The sequence below is a fragment of the Nicotiana tabacum genome, chromosome 23 (assembly GCF_000715075.1).
Source record: "Nicotiana tabacum cultivar K326 chromosome 23, ASM71507v2, whole genome shotgun sequence".
NCBI lineage: Eukaryota > Viridiplantae > Streptophyta > Magnoliopsida > Solanales > Solanaceae > Nicotiana > Nicotiana tabacum.
The window spans coordinates 76,307,974-76,325,092 of record NC_134102.1 but is presented as its reverse complement, the minus strand read 5'-3'; the positions used below and the strand labels follow the sequence as shown (position 1 = coordinate 76,325,092).

Below are 17,119 nucleotides of genomic sequence, written 5' to 3'. Positions count from 1 at the left end.
GCGCCTAAAATCAGGGCAGTCCAGCTGTACGCGCATGTATTCACATGTATTCGCGCTGCTGTATTCATAAATACAGCAGTAAAAAGCGCCTAAAATCAGAGCAGTCCAGCTGTACGCGCATGTATTCACATGTATTCGCGCCATGTATTCATGAATACAACAACAAAAAGCGCCTAAAATCAGGGCAGACCAGCTTTACGCGCATGTATTCACATGTATTTGCGCTGCTGTATTTATGAATACAACCGTACGCGCATGTATTCATGAATACAGTAACATCAATCCCTTAAAAATAGGTATGTCCAGCTGTCTAATAGAGAGGAAAAACATAAATTGCGTATTTCATGCTTTATTTCATGTCTCAATGATAGTATATACCATAAAATACTTATTTTGCTATAAAATATCAAAGATAACTATAAAAAATAATATTTTAAAATAATTTTGATTTATAATAAATAGGGTGTATACATTTGATATAAGAATTAAAATTTACTAAAATCTACTACTAAAACATTTAAGTACACAATTTATCATTGCTATAGCTTGGAAAAAGAAACAAAGAATCTCCAAAACATCACTAAAATCACGCCACGTAACATAATAGCCTCCATCCACAGCTCCACAAATTAAAAAGATGTTCAACTCTCCATTTTCCGTCACTGCTTCACTCTCAAAGTAGAGAGATGGCTTCTACTTCTGCAGCTTACATTACTACTTTCACTTCTAATCTTCATCAAATCAAACAAAAACCTTTTTTCCCAAGTAAATGTACAGATTTATTTCACCCCTTTTCTCCTCTAAATCTCAAGAACCCAAAATTCTTGAAGTTTCCTAAAATGACTCTCTCAAATGAATGTGTGGGTACAGAAAATTTCAACTCCACAAGAACAAATTATAATTACAACGATGCCACTACTGCTAAGTTTTACAAAAGGATGGATTCTTGTTTGGTAATTCCTCCACCAAAGGGTAAAAAACCCAAAGCTATAATCAAATTTGTTGGTGGTGCTTTTATTGGAGCTGTTCCTGAAGTTTCTTACAGGTTAAACAAGTTGTACCTTCTGGAATTGGTATTAAAGTTTTAATCTTTTATTGATTTTTTGTTCTGGGGGTTTTCTTGTTAACAGTTATTTGCTTGAAAATTTGGCGAGAGAAGGGTATTTGATAATATGTGTGCCTTACAATGTGACATTTGATCATGCCCAAGTCACAAGACAGGTTTTCGAGAGATTTCATGCTTGTTTTGGTTCAATTTTAGCATCAGGGTTGCCTGATTCTGGCCTTTCTGCTGCTGGCATTGTTGATTTGCCACTTTACTCTGTTGGCCACAGGTAATTAATTTGAGTTGAATCACTCTATTTTTCCATTGTTGTTTCCTTATATTTTGGTCCAAAGGCTTGTTATTTTTTAATGTAATTAGTTTGACTCAGTTTTGTGAAAGTATTTTGATACTTCTCCTATTAAATACGCATAACATTTCTGTGACTATAAAAATTTTCACTTAGAGTAATGGAATTTAATGTTAAAATTATTTCTAAATATAGAAATATATCATTCTTTTTGTGTGCCATTGATGGAGCTCAGTCTGAGTTAGATTTGCTTAATCGGCTTGTTTCAAATGCATTCACTAATTTTAACTCTTTATACTTTGAAGTGCTAGAGGTGAATATAGTTTTACCTGGCTAAGATGTCTTTTTTTTTTCTTTTTTGTTTTTCGGTACCATGCATATTGCAGTAATGGTGCTCTTATTCAAGCACTTACAGGAAGTTATTTTTGTGAGAAGATACCTAAGGTTTGGCTTTTGACATTTGGCTTACAGTCTACCTCCATTTACCTGCAGTCATAGAGAATTCTGAACCTTTAGTTCAAAGAAATGAATGTCTTACTGAATCCATTTTTATATATTTCATGAAGGCTAATATTATAATATCGTACAATAATAGGCCAGCGTCAGAGGCAGTGCCATATTTTGAGCAGGTAACTTGTCGCTTTCTCACATGCTATATTTTGCTTTTAACATTCTAATTTTGTGCAGCTATATTGTCTTTCACCTAGTGTTTTTCATCATTCATCTTCTAACTAGAGACAATATACAATCCATTTTAGCTTGAGAATAACAAAATTGATTTTTTCTTTTACTTTGTTCCCTTTATTCTGTTTTAATTCCTAAAGTATTGAACATCCGTGTGTGGTTATGGCTTCTGTACAAATGCTTCAACTTATCTTTCCGCTGCTATGTGTTCCTTCTCAACTTATGATATCTCATAATCTTAATGGTATACTTATGTCTAGTTCCTTTTCCGAGGTCAAGGTAATTATCTTTGCTCGAGACCCCGCCAAAAATGAACAAAGAAAGAAGCCTGAATTTTTAATAAAAGCGTATGAAATGCTGTTATCATGTCATGTTAGCAAAGTTAAATATGCTTTTGTGAGGTTTATAACAAATAGAAACAATGATATACAAAGTGCCAGGATTCGGTGACAAGGTGAAAGAATGGTGGACAAGCTACGGGGTATCAGGGACACCTTCATTCCATCTTTCGAAGAAACTTAAATTGCTCAAGGGAGATATTATTAGGTGGAATAAGGAGGTTTTTGGGAGGGTAGAGATTAAAATGACGGAACTTATGCATGAATTGGGGGAATTAGAAAGAGGGGAAGGGACGAGGGAGTTAGATGAATCTGAGAAAGCGAGATTGGGGGAGGTTAAGAGAGAAATAGTCGAGTTAGCAATAGCTCAGGAGACTAGCTGGTGGCAAAAATCGAAGGCGTTCTGGTTAAAGGAGGGGGATTCGAATACAAGTTTTTCCACAGGGTGGCAGTTGCAAATCGAAGGAGAAACTTCATAGAGACCTTAGTTGTGGATGGGGTGAGGATTGAGGGAGAGGAGGAGGTAAAATGGGCGATAGTGTGGTTTTATGAGAACTTATACAAAGAGGAAGTTAGTTGGAGGCCGACTTTGGGGGGAATAGAGTTCAACCACATAGGGGATGGAGACAGTGAGTGGCTAGAAATGGCTTTCGAGGAGGAGGAGGTGCACGAGGCTATGTCAAGTTGTGCTGGTGATAAGGCCCCCGGGCCTGATGGTTTCTCATTGGCCTTCTTCCAACTCTTTTGGGACACCATCAAGGGGGAGTTGATGGAAGCCATTGAATATTTCCATGTGAATGATGTTTTCGAGAGAAGTATCAATGCTTCTTTTATTACTATTGTGCCTAAAAAAGAAGATGCATCTTGTATTAGAGACTACAGGCTTATTAGTCTCGTGGGGAGCATTTACAAGATTATTTCTAAAGTGCTTTCCAACAGACTTAAGAAGGTTCTTGACGTGACTGTTTCGTCCTCCCAGAATGCGTTTGTAGAAGGTAGGCAGATCCTGGATGCTGCTTTGGTGGCAAATGAACTTGTAGACTCCAGAAGAAAAAATAGAGAACCCGACTTACTATGCAAGTTGGACCTTGAGAAGGCTTTCGACCATGTCAATTAGGAGTTCCTGGACTTCATTATGATGCGGATGGGGTTTGGGGCAAGATGGAGGGGATGGATCAAGTTCTGCATTTCCTCAATCAAATTCTCTGTCCTGGTTAATGGTAGCCCGTGTGGTTTCTTTGGCAGCTCCAGGGGTCTCAGACAAGGTGACCCCCTATCCCCCATGCTATTCATTCTAGTGATGGATGCTCCGAGTAAAATGATGGATCGTGCGGCGGGCGGAGGCTTCTTGAGAGGATTCTCAGCTCCGATCGGGGTGCTCAATACCAGAAGAATCTCTCATTTTCTTTTTGCGGATGATACACTGGTTTTCTGTGATGCTGATATGGATCAGTTGACCTACCTGAAGCAGGTCCTGCAGTGGTTTCAGATAGTATCAGGACTCAAAATCAACCTCGGCAAGTGTGAGATTTTCTCGGTGGGTGAGGTTGCTAATATTGATGCTTTGTCTTATGTTCTCAGATGTAAGGTGGGCTCCCTTCCCACTACTTACCTGGGTCTCCCATTGGGCGCTTCGCATAAGGATACTACGGTTTGGAATCCAGTGATCGAAAGAGTTGAAAAAAGATTAGCAGGCTGGTAGAAATGGTATTTGTCAAAAGGCGGTAAGGAAATGCTTATTAAAAGCACTTTATCGAGTATGTCCACCTATTACTTGTCCCTGTTGCAAGCTCCGCTTCAAAGGAATTTTCTTTGGGATGCGGCGGATGGAACTAGAAAGTTTCATATAGTGAATTGGCAGACAGTCACTTCCCCAAAAAAGTGGGGTGGACTTGGAGAAAAGATCTTAGGGTATTCAACAAAGCTTTATTGGGGAAGTGGCTGTGGATATTCGGGGTAGAAGAGCATGCTCTATGGAGGGAGGTCATAGTAGAAAAGTACGATTCCACGGGAGGGGGTTGGAGGACCAAGGCAATCACAACACCTTTCAGGTGTGGCATGTGGAGGAGCATCATGAAGAATTGGGTAGCATTCAGTGGCAACATCACTTACAGGGTGGGAGATGGAAGGAGAATCAGCTTTTGGAATCATAGGTGGTGTGGAGAGGATACTCTGAGGGTCTCCTTCCCCCACGTCTTCACAGTTTCAAACCAGAAGGAATTGATGGTCCAACAGATTCGTAAGGAGCATGAAGGGGGTAGTATGGGACCTCTTATTTAGAAGGAACATGGAAGATTGGGAGATTGCGGAGCTCCAAGATTTGTTGACACTGCTATATGGGCAAGACAGGCCCCAACCATCTTGTGATTCTTGGAGATGGGGTTTGCGTGGCGATGGTTTGTTCACCGTAAAGTCCTTTTACCAGAGTATTTTGGTGAGAGAGGAGGCCACTTTTCCATACTCGATCTGGATTCCTAGGGCGCCCACGAAGGTGTGCTTTTTTGGATGGCTAGCGGCGAGGGGAGTGATCTTGACTGTTGAAAATCTTCGAAAGAGAGGAATTACACTTGTTAGTTGGTGCTATATGTGTAAAAGCTCAGGGGAAGAAGTTGATCATCTTTTGTTGCATTGCCCTGTGTCCTTGGCTTTGTGGAGGGAAATCCTGAATCTTTTTGGTGTTCAATGGGTGATGCCAAGCACTGTAAAGGAAATGTTATATAGCTGGGCTGGTTTCCGTAGAAGAAGAAAGCAAAAGGCGTGGAAGTTCGCCCCGTTAGCTCTCATGTGGATAGTTTGGGGGAGAGAAATAGGAGAGCTTTTGAGGGGATTGAGTCTCCTTTTTCACATCTTAAGAATAGTCTTTTATCTTTGATCGCTTTTTGGTGCAGGTGCACTCATTTAGCCCCTACTTGTATAGAAGATTGGGCGTCTTTTGTAGAGAATCATGTTCTGATGTAAATTCTCTACTTTTTGGTATACTTCGTGTATACGGGAGTTCTCTCCCTTTTGATTAATACAATTTATCTTATAAAAAAAAATGATATAGAATGAAAAAAGTGGGAGAGGCACGAGTGCTGAAGTTTGACTGCTAAGGAGAAGATCTATATCTGGTCTAATGGCACGCCATTGGCATCAAAGAGAACACTTGAGTCTCTGATAACTTGCTTTACTTCATTCCATTCTTTTTCCTTTCCTACTCCCTGATGGCAAATCGGATGGAAGCCAACAGAAGCTTATCTGCCTTGTAAGTTGTTTTATGGTTTGATAGAGAAAATAGGTGAGCAGAGTGTTAGACAAATTTAAGCACTTTCTTCTTTTCTTTTCGTGTGTTCGTCAAAGGGTGTGGATTAAGGGATGGTTGATAATCTATTAGGAGAACTATGTATGGTACTGGCTTGTAATATAGGTGTTTTCTGATAGGAGTAAATGTGGACGAGGAAGGATCAGATGCCGTAATTACTTTTTTGAAAGAAGCATGAAATCTTGCAACAATTTGTTTTTCTAGAAACTTCAAGTCTTGCTTTTATTTTCTCCATAGAACAATTTGCTGCCAAAATGCATCATTTCTTGTGGTTTTGATCCCATTTTGCAGTTAGGTCTTCTTGTTGGCCAGATGGTTCCTATTATATCTCCAGTATATTCAATGGCTCAATCCGCTTCAGGTAGATCAATCTAACTGCTTCTCTATTATTAATCCCCCCTAGAAACCATAGTAGTGATTTTCTACATATTTGTAGTATGTTGTGCTGAAAGTCTGAAACTATAGTTCTCATTCAAGTAAGGTTGGGGAGACTCACTATTTGCAAGTGAAATTTTATTCACTCAATCTAACTAATTAACCTTGACAATTACCTGCTCTATCTTAACGGTTCAGAGCTACTGAGGGCAGTGCTGATATTAGTTCGTTTTTTTTTGTGGGGGGGGGGGGGGGACGGGGGAAGAAAAGTAAAGCAGCCGTTAGCTTTGTTTCTTTTCATTGTGACATACCCATATCACAAAAATCTCGGAGTAGCAAACTACCCAGGACAAAGCTAAAATCTTTTGGGGATAGATATAATATCTGTTTGAGGTGATGCAAAAATGATTAATGTAATAAACAAATTACAATGCACATAGCTCTTTGTCTTTATTAATCACCTCAAACAATTAGATTTCTCCTATCTCTTTTGCATGCTGATGAAAATATGAAAGACTTTAGGGTGTGTTTGACTGTTTGGTATAAAGGCAAATGTTTTTCATAGAAAATGTTTTCCTGGAAAATAAGTGATTTTCTTACTTATTTTCTAGTGTTTGGTGAGTTAGCAGAAAATATATAATCTACGCAAACACTGGAGATGGAATGGGTAAGGGACAAAGGAGGAGCGGGGCAGTGGGGGTTCAGGTCGGGGGTCAGGGACGTCGATGTTCTGGGTCAGAGTCGGCTTTAGGGTTCGGGTCGGGGGGTGGGGTTGAAGTCGGGGTTTCATGTAATAGACTTGGAAAATTGACACAAAATTGTAATTGACCAAAGGAATAAAATTCAAATTGGAAGCTTTATTGATTAATTCGAATGGTTACAACATTGATGAGCTCATGCACCTAAAAGAACAAAAATGAAGGTGAGGAAGGATCCAGAAGAAGAGGGAAGAGAGAATTAGGAAATGATTAGAGAGAGAAAGTAGCAAATAATACCGTATTCTAACTAACTCCCCTCTTCCTTTTCCGTTAGTTGTTATAATTGTTGGAAGTCAATCTGGACCGTTCGATGACCTACTCTTCATCTTCTAATCTGGGCCGTTCATCTCGTTTCTTTTATTATTAGCTCCTAACCGTCCACGTGTCCCTCACCTTTACTCAATACCTAATATATCACATATCTTCCACTAACCCTTTTATTCTTTCAGACCAGCCGCCTTCTCTACTCATTTCCTAACATTTCAGACTAGGGTTCAACGTCGGGGTTAGGGTCAGGGTCAGGATCAGGGTTGGGGTTAGGACCGAGGTGGGGGTTTTGGGGGTTGGGGGCGCGAACAAGGTCGGAGTTTGGGGTCGAGGTCGAAATTGGTGGATTAGGATCGGGGTTTAGGGTCAGGTCACGGGTTAGGTGTTGGGGTTGGAACAAGGGTTCGGGGTTGGAGTGTTGGGTTCGGCATTGACCCCAAACCCCGACCCCGACCATTAATTCGAACTTCAACCCTGACCATGAACCCGAACCCCGACCATGGTCCCCGAATCGTGATCATGACCCCAACTCCGAATTCGAAGCCCGACCCTGAACTCAAACTCCGATCCCCGATCCACACTCTGATCCCCGATCTTGACCGCGACCTCCAACTCCCATCCGGACCCCAAACTTCGAACCTGACCCAACCCTCGACCTCGATCCTATATCCTGAACTCGACCTCGAACATTGAACCCAAACCTCGATCCCAACCCCGACCCCGGACCTCGTACCCAACCCTCGAACCTTGATCCTGAATCCCGACCCCAAATCCTGACGTCGAACTCGACCCCTTGAACTTTAGGTCGGGATTCGGGTCCCGAAGTCCGAGGGCCGTCAGGGGAGGGGTGGCGGGATTTGGGGACCGGGGGAAGTATTGAGGGTGGTTGGGGTGAGATCGAGATGCATGGTGGTAGTTCTAGGGTCTGGGGGGCCGGGGTGGCTAGGGTGTCGATTGGGGGGGTGAGGAAAGTTGAAAGAGAGTTTTGGTTCCTCCTCTTGGTAGGGTGTTCATAAGAAAAATATGTTTCAAAACATGATCAACCATAAGTTTGAAGTGTCTAGAAACATTAAATTCTGATTTTCTTGTTTAGAGATGTCAATTCCTATTTCCTTTTCCTTTATGCAGCAATCTTGCAAGTAACTGCTACTCCATCTACCTAATTTAACTTATGTGGAGCTTAAGAATAAAATGCTTAAATTGATTCTTATGTTGAGATTGATGCAGAAGTGTTCAAAAAATTGTCTGAATTATTTAGAAGTGGAATACTTAATTAGAAAAATGTAGATGATTTAATATTTGTTTATGAGTTTAAATTGTTCGACGAAGAAAAAAATTTCATTTTAAGAAATAGGTGAAGTTTTTTGTACCGGAAAAAAGGAAAGTGGGTCAAATTCAATGGAACATGTGAAAATTATTTAATTTCTCCTTTCCTGCTTTGCCTACTACACTCTTTTGTTTCCTACTCTCTTTCTCCTTTTTCTACTTTTCTCCTGCAACTGGACAAGCCCATGTGCTGTCTACCAATTGATCTTAGAAACTGTATATGAGTCTAGTCATTTGGTGCCAAATTACAAGAAATCCCACTTTTACCTTTTCTGATATTCCACTTTTTGTGGAGCATCAATCACTTCGTTTTAAAATGGCTATTAGATGTAGAGATATAATCTTTTTAGATCAAGCAGAAGTAAAAATATCCTCCTAGTGTGAGCTTTAGCTGATTTGCTAGAGGAGGTAGAATCTTTAGTTGATTTGCCATACCACTAGCTTTTTTGTTTTTTATCTTGTGAATATGGTACTGACCTGCCTTAATGTTGTTTTGGTTTTGGTTTTTTAATATATATCTTAGATACTACTACTAAATTTTTGACCGATTCTTAATGAGAAACTACAACAGTTTCTTTAACCTGAGTGATACTGACGATGTCTTGTTGATGTTTGACATAAGAAGTTATTAACTTTGCACATTAATTCATATGAAAGAATTTAAACATGCAGCAAAATCTTACGCCACTAGATGAAGTAATCCAAGACTTCTATAAACCCTTCAGTTGTCTATATATACCAGATGTGGGACTCCACATAACTCTTTTTTTTTTTAATCTCAGTGAGTGGAATACTACATAACCCAACACCCTCCCAGTGTGTAACCTGATTTTGGTTTCACTCATGGACTTTAATGCGTCTTACGAGTGTTAGTATGAGTTTGGTAAAGGTTGGATCTATTCTCATGTGAAATAGCATGAACATCCAACCCACGACACTAAGACGACGAGAAGGAAAAATAAAAAGGAAACTTCATTTTAAATCTTACCATCCCCATGTCAAAATTTTGACAGCATTATGTATGAAACTAGGGCCAAGAAAATCAAGATGATCAAGAAAAATAAGACTGATATTCTTTTGACATCTTACCGTGTTGATACGTATACATAACAGTAACTTAAGCTATCAGCAAGAAGCTTCTTTAGACACTCTAATGTGTACCCTTTTTAATACTTCAGTCTTCTTGATGATTGTGTTACAGCTTTTTGCAAAGTTCAATTAAAGTTTAAGAGTTACAGATGTTGCAATGCTGGAAATAAGGGGTTGAATGGAGTGAGTGATGTATCAATATGATTTTTTTTGTATTAGTAATTCTGGTCTAAGACAACAATCTTGCATGCGCTTGATCAAGAGCTTCAATGAGTTATCGTTCGCTGTATATATATGACCTGACCAACTATGTAGGAGATGCATTGAGGGTGTTACTTGATACAGCTGGAACAATCATCCGTGATTATGATCCAGAAACAGTTGTTTCGTTGACTAAATTTGCTGATCAGTTGCCTTTGGTATTTGGCGAGGTATGTTCTGTCCATTTGATTTGGTTGAAAAATTTGTTGTCTCCCTTACATGTTGTTACAGTTTTGAATGTTATATATGTTGCTAAATCTCTCTCTCTCTTCATGCATTTCAAATTTAAGCAGATTATGGTTTTGGTCTTAGTTATTAATGAGATTGTTGTTTCTTTAGCTTGCTCAAGGGATATCAGAGTTCAAGCCAACACCCTCTGAAAATCTTGAGTGTTTCAAAAACTCATACAACGTCAAGCGTACATTGCTGGTATTCATTCATATTGTGGTTGAAAAGTAGTTTCTAGTAAATGTTAGTTTTGATGGGATAGAACCTTTTCAGGTGAAGTTTGACTCTGATACAATCGATGAGACAGATCGACTTGAAGAGACATTAAAGCCCCGAGTAGAATCTTTTGGTGGAAAAGTAGAGAAAATTGCATTAACCGGTAACCACATCACACCGTGCATTCAGGTAACTTGCACATTGTTGCATGATTTGCTTTATTCACTTGTTTTTATTAGCCATAGAAATATATTAGGATATAGAATATGAAAATTGCTCTTATAGTAACACTTAGTGAACATTGCATTGAACAGAGTGAATTTTTGTTTTGGTGACTACTGACTAGGAACCAAAATGGCGAGTAGGAGCTGTATACACTCCAGCAGATGCTGTTGCGCAAGTGGTTAAAACTGTTGCCTTAAATGACACTAAGGGCCTATGTACAACCATTGTCAACTGGTTCGATCGTATCGACGAGTTCTGAACCTGCTTAAACATGGAACGGAAGCACAATTTTATAGCTCAACGATGTAGAAAAATGCACATATATCATCATAGTAATACAGTTAAACGGACCTCCCCTAGTCGAGTACAACATCACAAAGATAATACACAATATTTCCTTCCCAAAATGAAAACATGCATTCATAGAATTATTTGTGTTCGTTTTGTTGTTTTACTTTTATTTGGGGTAATCTAACATGGCCATAATAAGGTGGCCTCGTTGATTTCCTTTTAATTCCGTCTATGTCAGTTTGCGAAAAACGCTAAATGTCCAAGTCTAGTCCGCCGTCTGCTCTTTGGTGCATGTATTTGTCACCTGTAAGAATTTGTGAATTTATTATTGGAGTTAATTATTTTGTTTAGTGTTATAAAATAAAAGCAATTTAGTAAAACATAAACAAGAAATGGAGATAGAGAGAAGGAAGAAATTTTCTTCTTCAATTGTGTGTATTTTCTTATCTATTACAAGGCCTTTATATAGGCATGAAAAGTGGAAAAAAAAATATGTCATTGAATATGTCATTAAGCATAGAAATATGTCATTAAGCATTTGAGAAGATCATGGAGGAAGAGTAGACATCCACCATAATTTGATTTTTCTTATAACACTCCCCCCTTGGATGTCTATAGATAATGTGTTTCGTTAAAACCTTATTAGGAAAAAATCCTATGGGAAAAAAATCTTTGTGAAGGAAAAAGAGTACACATGTTTAGAAATACGCATTTTGGTTGTCTCGTTAAAAACCTTGCAAGAAAGGAAAACCCAGTGGGACAAAACCTTATAAGGAAAAAAGAGTACAACGTGTATTAACTCATCCCGATGAGAGCATCAATTCACATCCTTGAGCTTTTGCATCCCAATCTTGTACACTAGTTTCTTGAAGGTTAACGTCGGTAGAGATTTGGTGAACAAATCAGCCATATTATCACTTGAACGGATCTGTTGCACATTGATATCACCATTCTTTTGAAGATCATGTGTGAAAAATAACTTTAGTGGAATGTGCTTTGTCCTATCCCCTTTATGAATCCTCCCTTCAATTGGGCTATGCATGCTGCATTGTCTTCATATAAAATTGTGGGTAGTTTGTCATACTTCAAACCACATTTGTCTCGAATATGGTGTATTATAGACCTCAACCATACACATTCTCGACTTGCTTCATGAATAGCAATTATCCCAACATGATTAGATGAAGTAGTCACGATTGATTGCTTAGTCGATCGCCAAGATATGGCAGTGCCTCCATATGTAAACACATAGTCTGTTTGAGATTGAACCTTGTGTGAGTCATATAAATACCTAGCATCGGCATAACCAATGAGATCGGGACTGCAATCATTGTCATAAAATAATCTCATATCGGTAGTCCCTTTAGATACTGCAATATGTGTTTGATTCCATTCCAATGTCTCCTTGTAGGAGCAAAGCTATATCTTGTTAAGACATTAACTGAAAAAGTTATGTCAGACCTTGTAATGTTAGAAAGATACATTAGTGCACTAATTGCACTTTCGGGACCAAGAAGCTCTTCATTATTTTCATGAGGTCGGAATGGATGTGCTTTATCCATATAAAATCGCTTTAAAATTATTTTAGTGTATGCTGAGTGATGGACAAAAATTCCATCTTTCATATACTCAATTTGTAGACCAAAACAAATTTTTGTCTTTCCAAGATCTTTCATTTCAAATTCTTTCTTTAAATAATCTACTGCTTTAGGAAGCTCCCTATGAGTTCCAGTGAAATTTAAATCATCAACATACACGATGATTATAATAAATTTAGATCCAAATCTTTTTATAAAGACACAAGGACAAATTGAATCATTCTTGTACCCTTCTTTCAACAGGTACTCACTCGGGCGATTATAGCACATGCGCCCTGGTTGTTTCAATCCGTATAAGGATTTTTGAAGCTTTATTTAATAAATTTCTTGGAAACCTTAATATACTTCAGAATAATTTAAATCCTTCAATGATTTCCATTCTACGCATATCACCTTTTTTCTTGTATTGCCAGATTAAAACCTGAAATGATGACATCCACCACAAGAGAACATGTCTCTATATAATCAATGCCAGAATATTTACAAATCTTCTTGTGACACGAGTCGTCTTTATGTCTATCGACTTGACCTTTTTTTTTCGCACAAGAACACATTTGTAACTCCACTAGCTTTATACTTTCAGGTGTTGGGACTATCCGTCCAACTTCATATTTTTCAGGTGAAATCAATTTTCATTGCGTATTTTTCATTTGGCCAATCATTTATCTGTCCAAATTTCATGACAGATTTGAGCTCAAGGTCTTCGTCAATATTAATAATATTGAGCGCTACATTATATTGAGATCTCTTTATCTTAATATTTTCAGGTACCTGAGCCTCTCCCATGAGGTCTTATGAAGTGTTATGTCATGGTGCTCTTTTAGAGCACTTGCCTCCTTATTATGACCATCTTGAATATTTGCTCCTCTCCTTTTTCAAGGAATTTTATCTTTGGAACCGATTAGTCTATTATGCTTCATGCATGCCGTAGACTCTATTCATTATGAACTTTATTTTATTTGGAGCATTAGCAGCTGAATATGATATTTATCTTTGGGTCAACAAATACGCCTCGCAATATTTTGCAAATGAATTATCACTTGAACTTCAAGTTCACATTTTCTCGTACGAGGATCTCGATGTACTCATAATAATTCATTACATGTATTACTTTTTCAGCTGCCCATTTTCTTCCCCTATTGTTGGGATCACCAACACATATCCCTAGCCTTAGTTGGGGATCCATCTTTATGCATTGTGATGGAACAATTAAATCATATAGCACATTCATATTTCTAGATAGAAATTATTTGGTTCCTGACCCTGGATCGATTGTGATAGGGAGAACTTATCATAACTTGGCTAGATGCGTACAAATGCTGTTGTATATTAAATAATACATCACACACCAAATTTTATTTTGGCAGTTTTGTTCTCATAACCAATGGTTTAGATATAATTGGAGGCATGCAATTTCTGCTAAACCAACTGTGATTTAAACCAGTATTATCAAGATAAATCATCATAATTTATATTCTGGAACTGTGCTCTAATAATTTGAGCAATCAATCTTGCAAAAGCCAAACTGCAAGTTGATAACAAATGCACATGTGACCATAGAATAGATGCATCTATTGAAATCATATAATAGTAAACGGTCAACATGGAAGGTGACTAAGCCCATATATTTATCACCTTTTATTCGTTCCAGAAATCAAGTGATTCAATCCCAATCTTAACTGGTATATCATGAGAATAAGCAGCACAAGAGAATTCTTGAAAAATCTTATATTTCTACAATATATGCCAATGTAATTCTCATTTAATTTTTTCACATCATAATTGAACCGAGATGGTCAACTGGTCATGCCAACTAATATTTATTTAAGTAAACCTCTAGTTTACATGTGGCTTGTGATTGCATCATCATGCTTATACTTGTGTAGTACAAATAGAATAGAAGAAAAGTCAGGTAACGTTTCATATTTACCCGGTATGATTATAGTAATATAAAGATATTCAATTTTCTTTTCATTTATAGTCTCAACATGCTAACCACTTTGGCTAATATATTTGTAAATCAAAATATTTCTTTTGAGACTTACTACAATATTAATGTCATGAACAATTTCATTCATCCGGGTAGTAACAAATTAGTTCTTTTCAGATCTCTTAACTGCTTTTGTACTACAATATCTTTTGTCACACCATCCATATAATGAATGTCTCTTTCACAAAGAGAATCATATCATAATAATTGTCATGTTCAAAATCATCATAAGCAAAATAATTTCTTGCTTTAATTTTGCTTTTAATAACTTTCATAAGGCATGCCATTTTTGTTTTTTGGCGTATCACATGTATGCGACCAATGATATATTCATGTAACTACACAGTAATATTCATTATCTTTCTTTATCTCAAACTACCCTTAGAGGTGAGTTGTAGTATTTATCCAATAATGCACAAGTACATTATTATGCATAATCTTTATTACATATATATTTTCACATTCACTTTCAGGAATGAGTATGCAATCTCAATATTTATCACAAGTCACATTCTCTTCAAATAATTTCTCCCTTTTTATAATTATCATTGTGATAACTATTATTATTTTGGTCTTTCGCACACCCACATTCATTGGTCAACCACGTATTTATTTAGACTTATCATGCATTGCTATCACATTCACTTCAAGAATGGAGCAAATCAAGTGGGACAAGCTTCATGATTTTTCATAAAAAATACATTATTTTTTCTTTAGTTATTATTATTATCAATATGGTGCATTAGGACTCAAACTCAATGCCTTACCCATATAAAGGCATGCTAGGACTCGCACTCGAGCCTTTAAAATATTACTTCATAATTATAGGCATAAGTAAATTAACTTTCAAGAAGACATATATAATTATTTCATTCTTGAAACAGTTTCTCTGCAACAAAAATGCTAGTTAGGATATATGCCAATTTTTTTTTAAAAATGATATAATCACTTTTATATTTTAATAAATTAATTAGGAAAAAGGTGCAGATAACCTATAACCACTTATATTTCAAAGACTATAAGAACTTCACAAAAAAAAATTCAATACGGAGGAATGAGCCTTATGTTTCCAGCAAAAATATTTAAGGCTTAATGCATAACCGTGACTATTATAAATTATAACTATAATGAGTTTATATTGATTGTATATTCGAATGCCAAATTTGCAAGGTACTGTAAAATCGCCTACATATTTGATAACTTTAATTTCAATGAAATACATCATGTGATGGTAAAAAATATTATTACTAAATTACCTTAATAATTATCTATCATAGCATGTAAAAGGTCAGAACATATATATACGTTGGAATATTATCTTTTTCCTATAAGAGATGTAGCAAATAAAGACATACCTTTTCAGTTCTTTATTTCACTGGATACAATTAAAAAAAATATTTTAACTAAATACTGCACATAAAGTTAATGCAAAGATATGAAAGTGTGAATGGGTTTAGATGGATGTAAAACTTATCTTTATATTATCATCCAAGACATTTTTCATTGTATTTGATCTCATTATCTACTTATAATTTACATAGTCTTGACGTAAAAGATCATGAAATGAGCAATTCGTGCTGATAACGTGTTATAAAATAAAAGTAATTTAGTAAAACATGAACAAAAAATGGAGATAGAGAGAAGGAAGAGGTTTTCTTCTTCAATTGTGTGTATTTTCTTATCTATTACAAGGCCTTTATATAGGCATGAAAAGTGAAGAAAAATATGTCATTAAGCATTTGAGAAGATCATAGAGGAAGAGTAGACATCCACCATAATTTGATTTTTCTTATAACATTTAGAAACTAATATAATGCCTATTGCTTTGTTACTTGTTGCTAAATAGAAAATCATGGTTTGACCACCATGATTATCTATTTACTTGGTAATGAAAATTATTTAATTACCAAATAAAAAAAGTTACTATCTTATTCTAAATTACAAATCAAGTATATTAAAGTCTAAATAAAGTACTGTAATCCTTTAAGAATGTTATTGTAATATTATTTTTATGATTGTTATTTTAATATTACATGTATTAAATATATAATTAAGTTTCACTATCTCTTTTATTCTCTTTAAGTTGTGCATGTAGAATTTTAGTCTTGATTTCCATTAAGGAAATATCTTTCAAATTTTTATTTTTATTTTATTTACAGCATAAGTACAGATTCTTTTAGGAATTTGTCATAAAATCTACATATTTTTAATTGTTTTTGGTATTATGTACCTTAATTTAATATATATTTATTGAAAGCTCTACCTTTCTTTTATCCTTAATTGTATAAATATATTTTTGAGTTCTGATCACCACTAAATTTTTTTATAACCTTTGTACTAATTGATCTACCTTGTCACCACAAAATTTTAATTTCCTTAGCAAAAATTCTCTGGGGTCGTTACACATAAGTCAACATCTGGTCAACCTTTTCAACTTAAATTCTAAACCTTGGAACTAGGTGTTCCAAATTATTCCAAAACCTCACCGGACCCAAACCAATTACCCCCAGCAAGTCACATAACAAATATAAAGCATAAATTGAGCTGTAAATGAGGGAACGAGGTTGTAATACTCAAAACGACCGGTCGTGTCGTTACAATAATAATTTTGCATTATAATATATGTTAAATATATGTGAACCAAAAGACCCTTATGTTTAATGTCTAAAAAGCAATTACATGAACCACCAATATCACAAGTTTGAAAGGCTATTATTACCCCATTTGATATTCTCATGTTAAGGATGTGAATGAAAAAAGTTCCTAAGTGAAAAAGGATGATGAGATACTGAAATATAAATCTCTAATTTCTTAATTGAG

The 17,119-nt window shown here is 36.3% G+C and overlaps 1 protein-coding gene across 1 annotated transcript; it reads left to right on the top strand.

Moving 5' to 3' along the window:
• The first annotated feature begins 612 nt into the window (after positions 1-612).
• Positions 613-11,077, top strand: LOC107804456 (uncharacterized). Its single transcript, XM_075245428.1, has 9 exons — positions 613-1,045; positions 1,131-1,334; positions 1,739-1,796; positions 1,919-1,981; positions 5,967-6,036; positions 9,806-9,921; positions 10,091-10,180; positions 10,253-10,384; positions 10,542-11,077. Exons 1-9 carry the CDS (start codon positions 687-689, stop codon positions 10,677-10,679), a joined length of 1,230 nt encoding a protein of 409 aa, XP_075101529.1. The 5' UTR covers positions 613-686; the 3' UTR covers positions 10,680-11,077.
• The last annotated feature ends 6,042 nt before the right edge of the window (positions 11,078-17,119 follow it).

Bases quoted from the DNA above. Each gene is read 5' to 3' on its own strand.
- LOC107804456 (XM_075245428.1), top strand. From the start codon at position 687: ATGGCTTCTACTTCTGCAGCTTACATTACTACTTTCACTTCTAATCTT. The intron at 9,922-10,090 runs GTATGTTCTGTC...TTGTTTCTTTAG, and splicing joins TGCCTTTGGTATTTGGCGAG to CTTGCTCAAGGGATATCAGA. The intron at 10,385-10,541 runs GTAACTTGCACA...ACTACTGACTAG, and splicing joins ACATCACACCGTGCATTCAG to GAACCAAAATGGCGAGTAGG.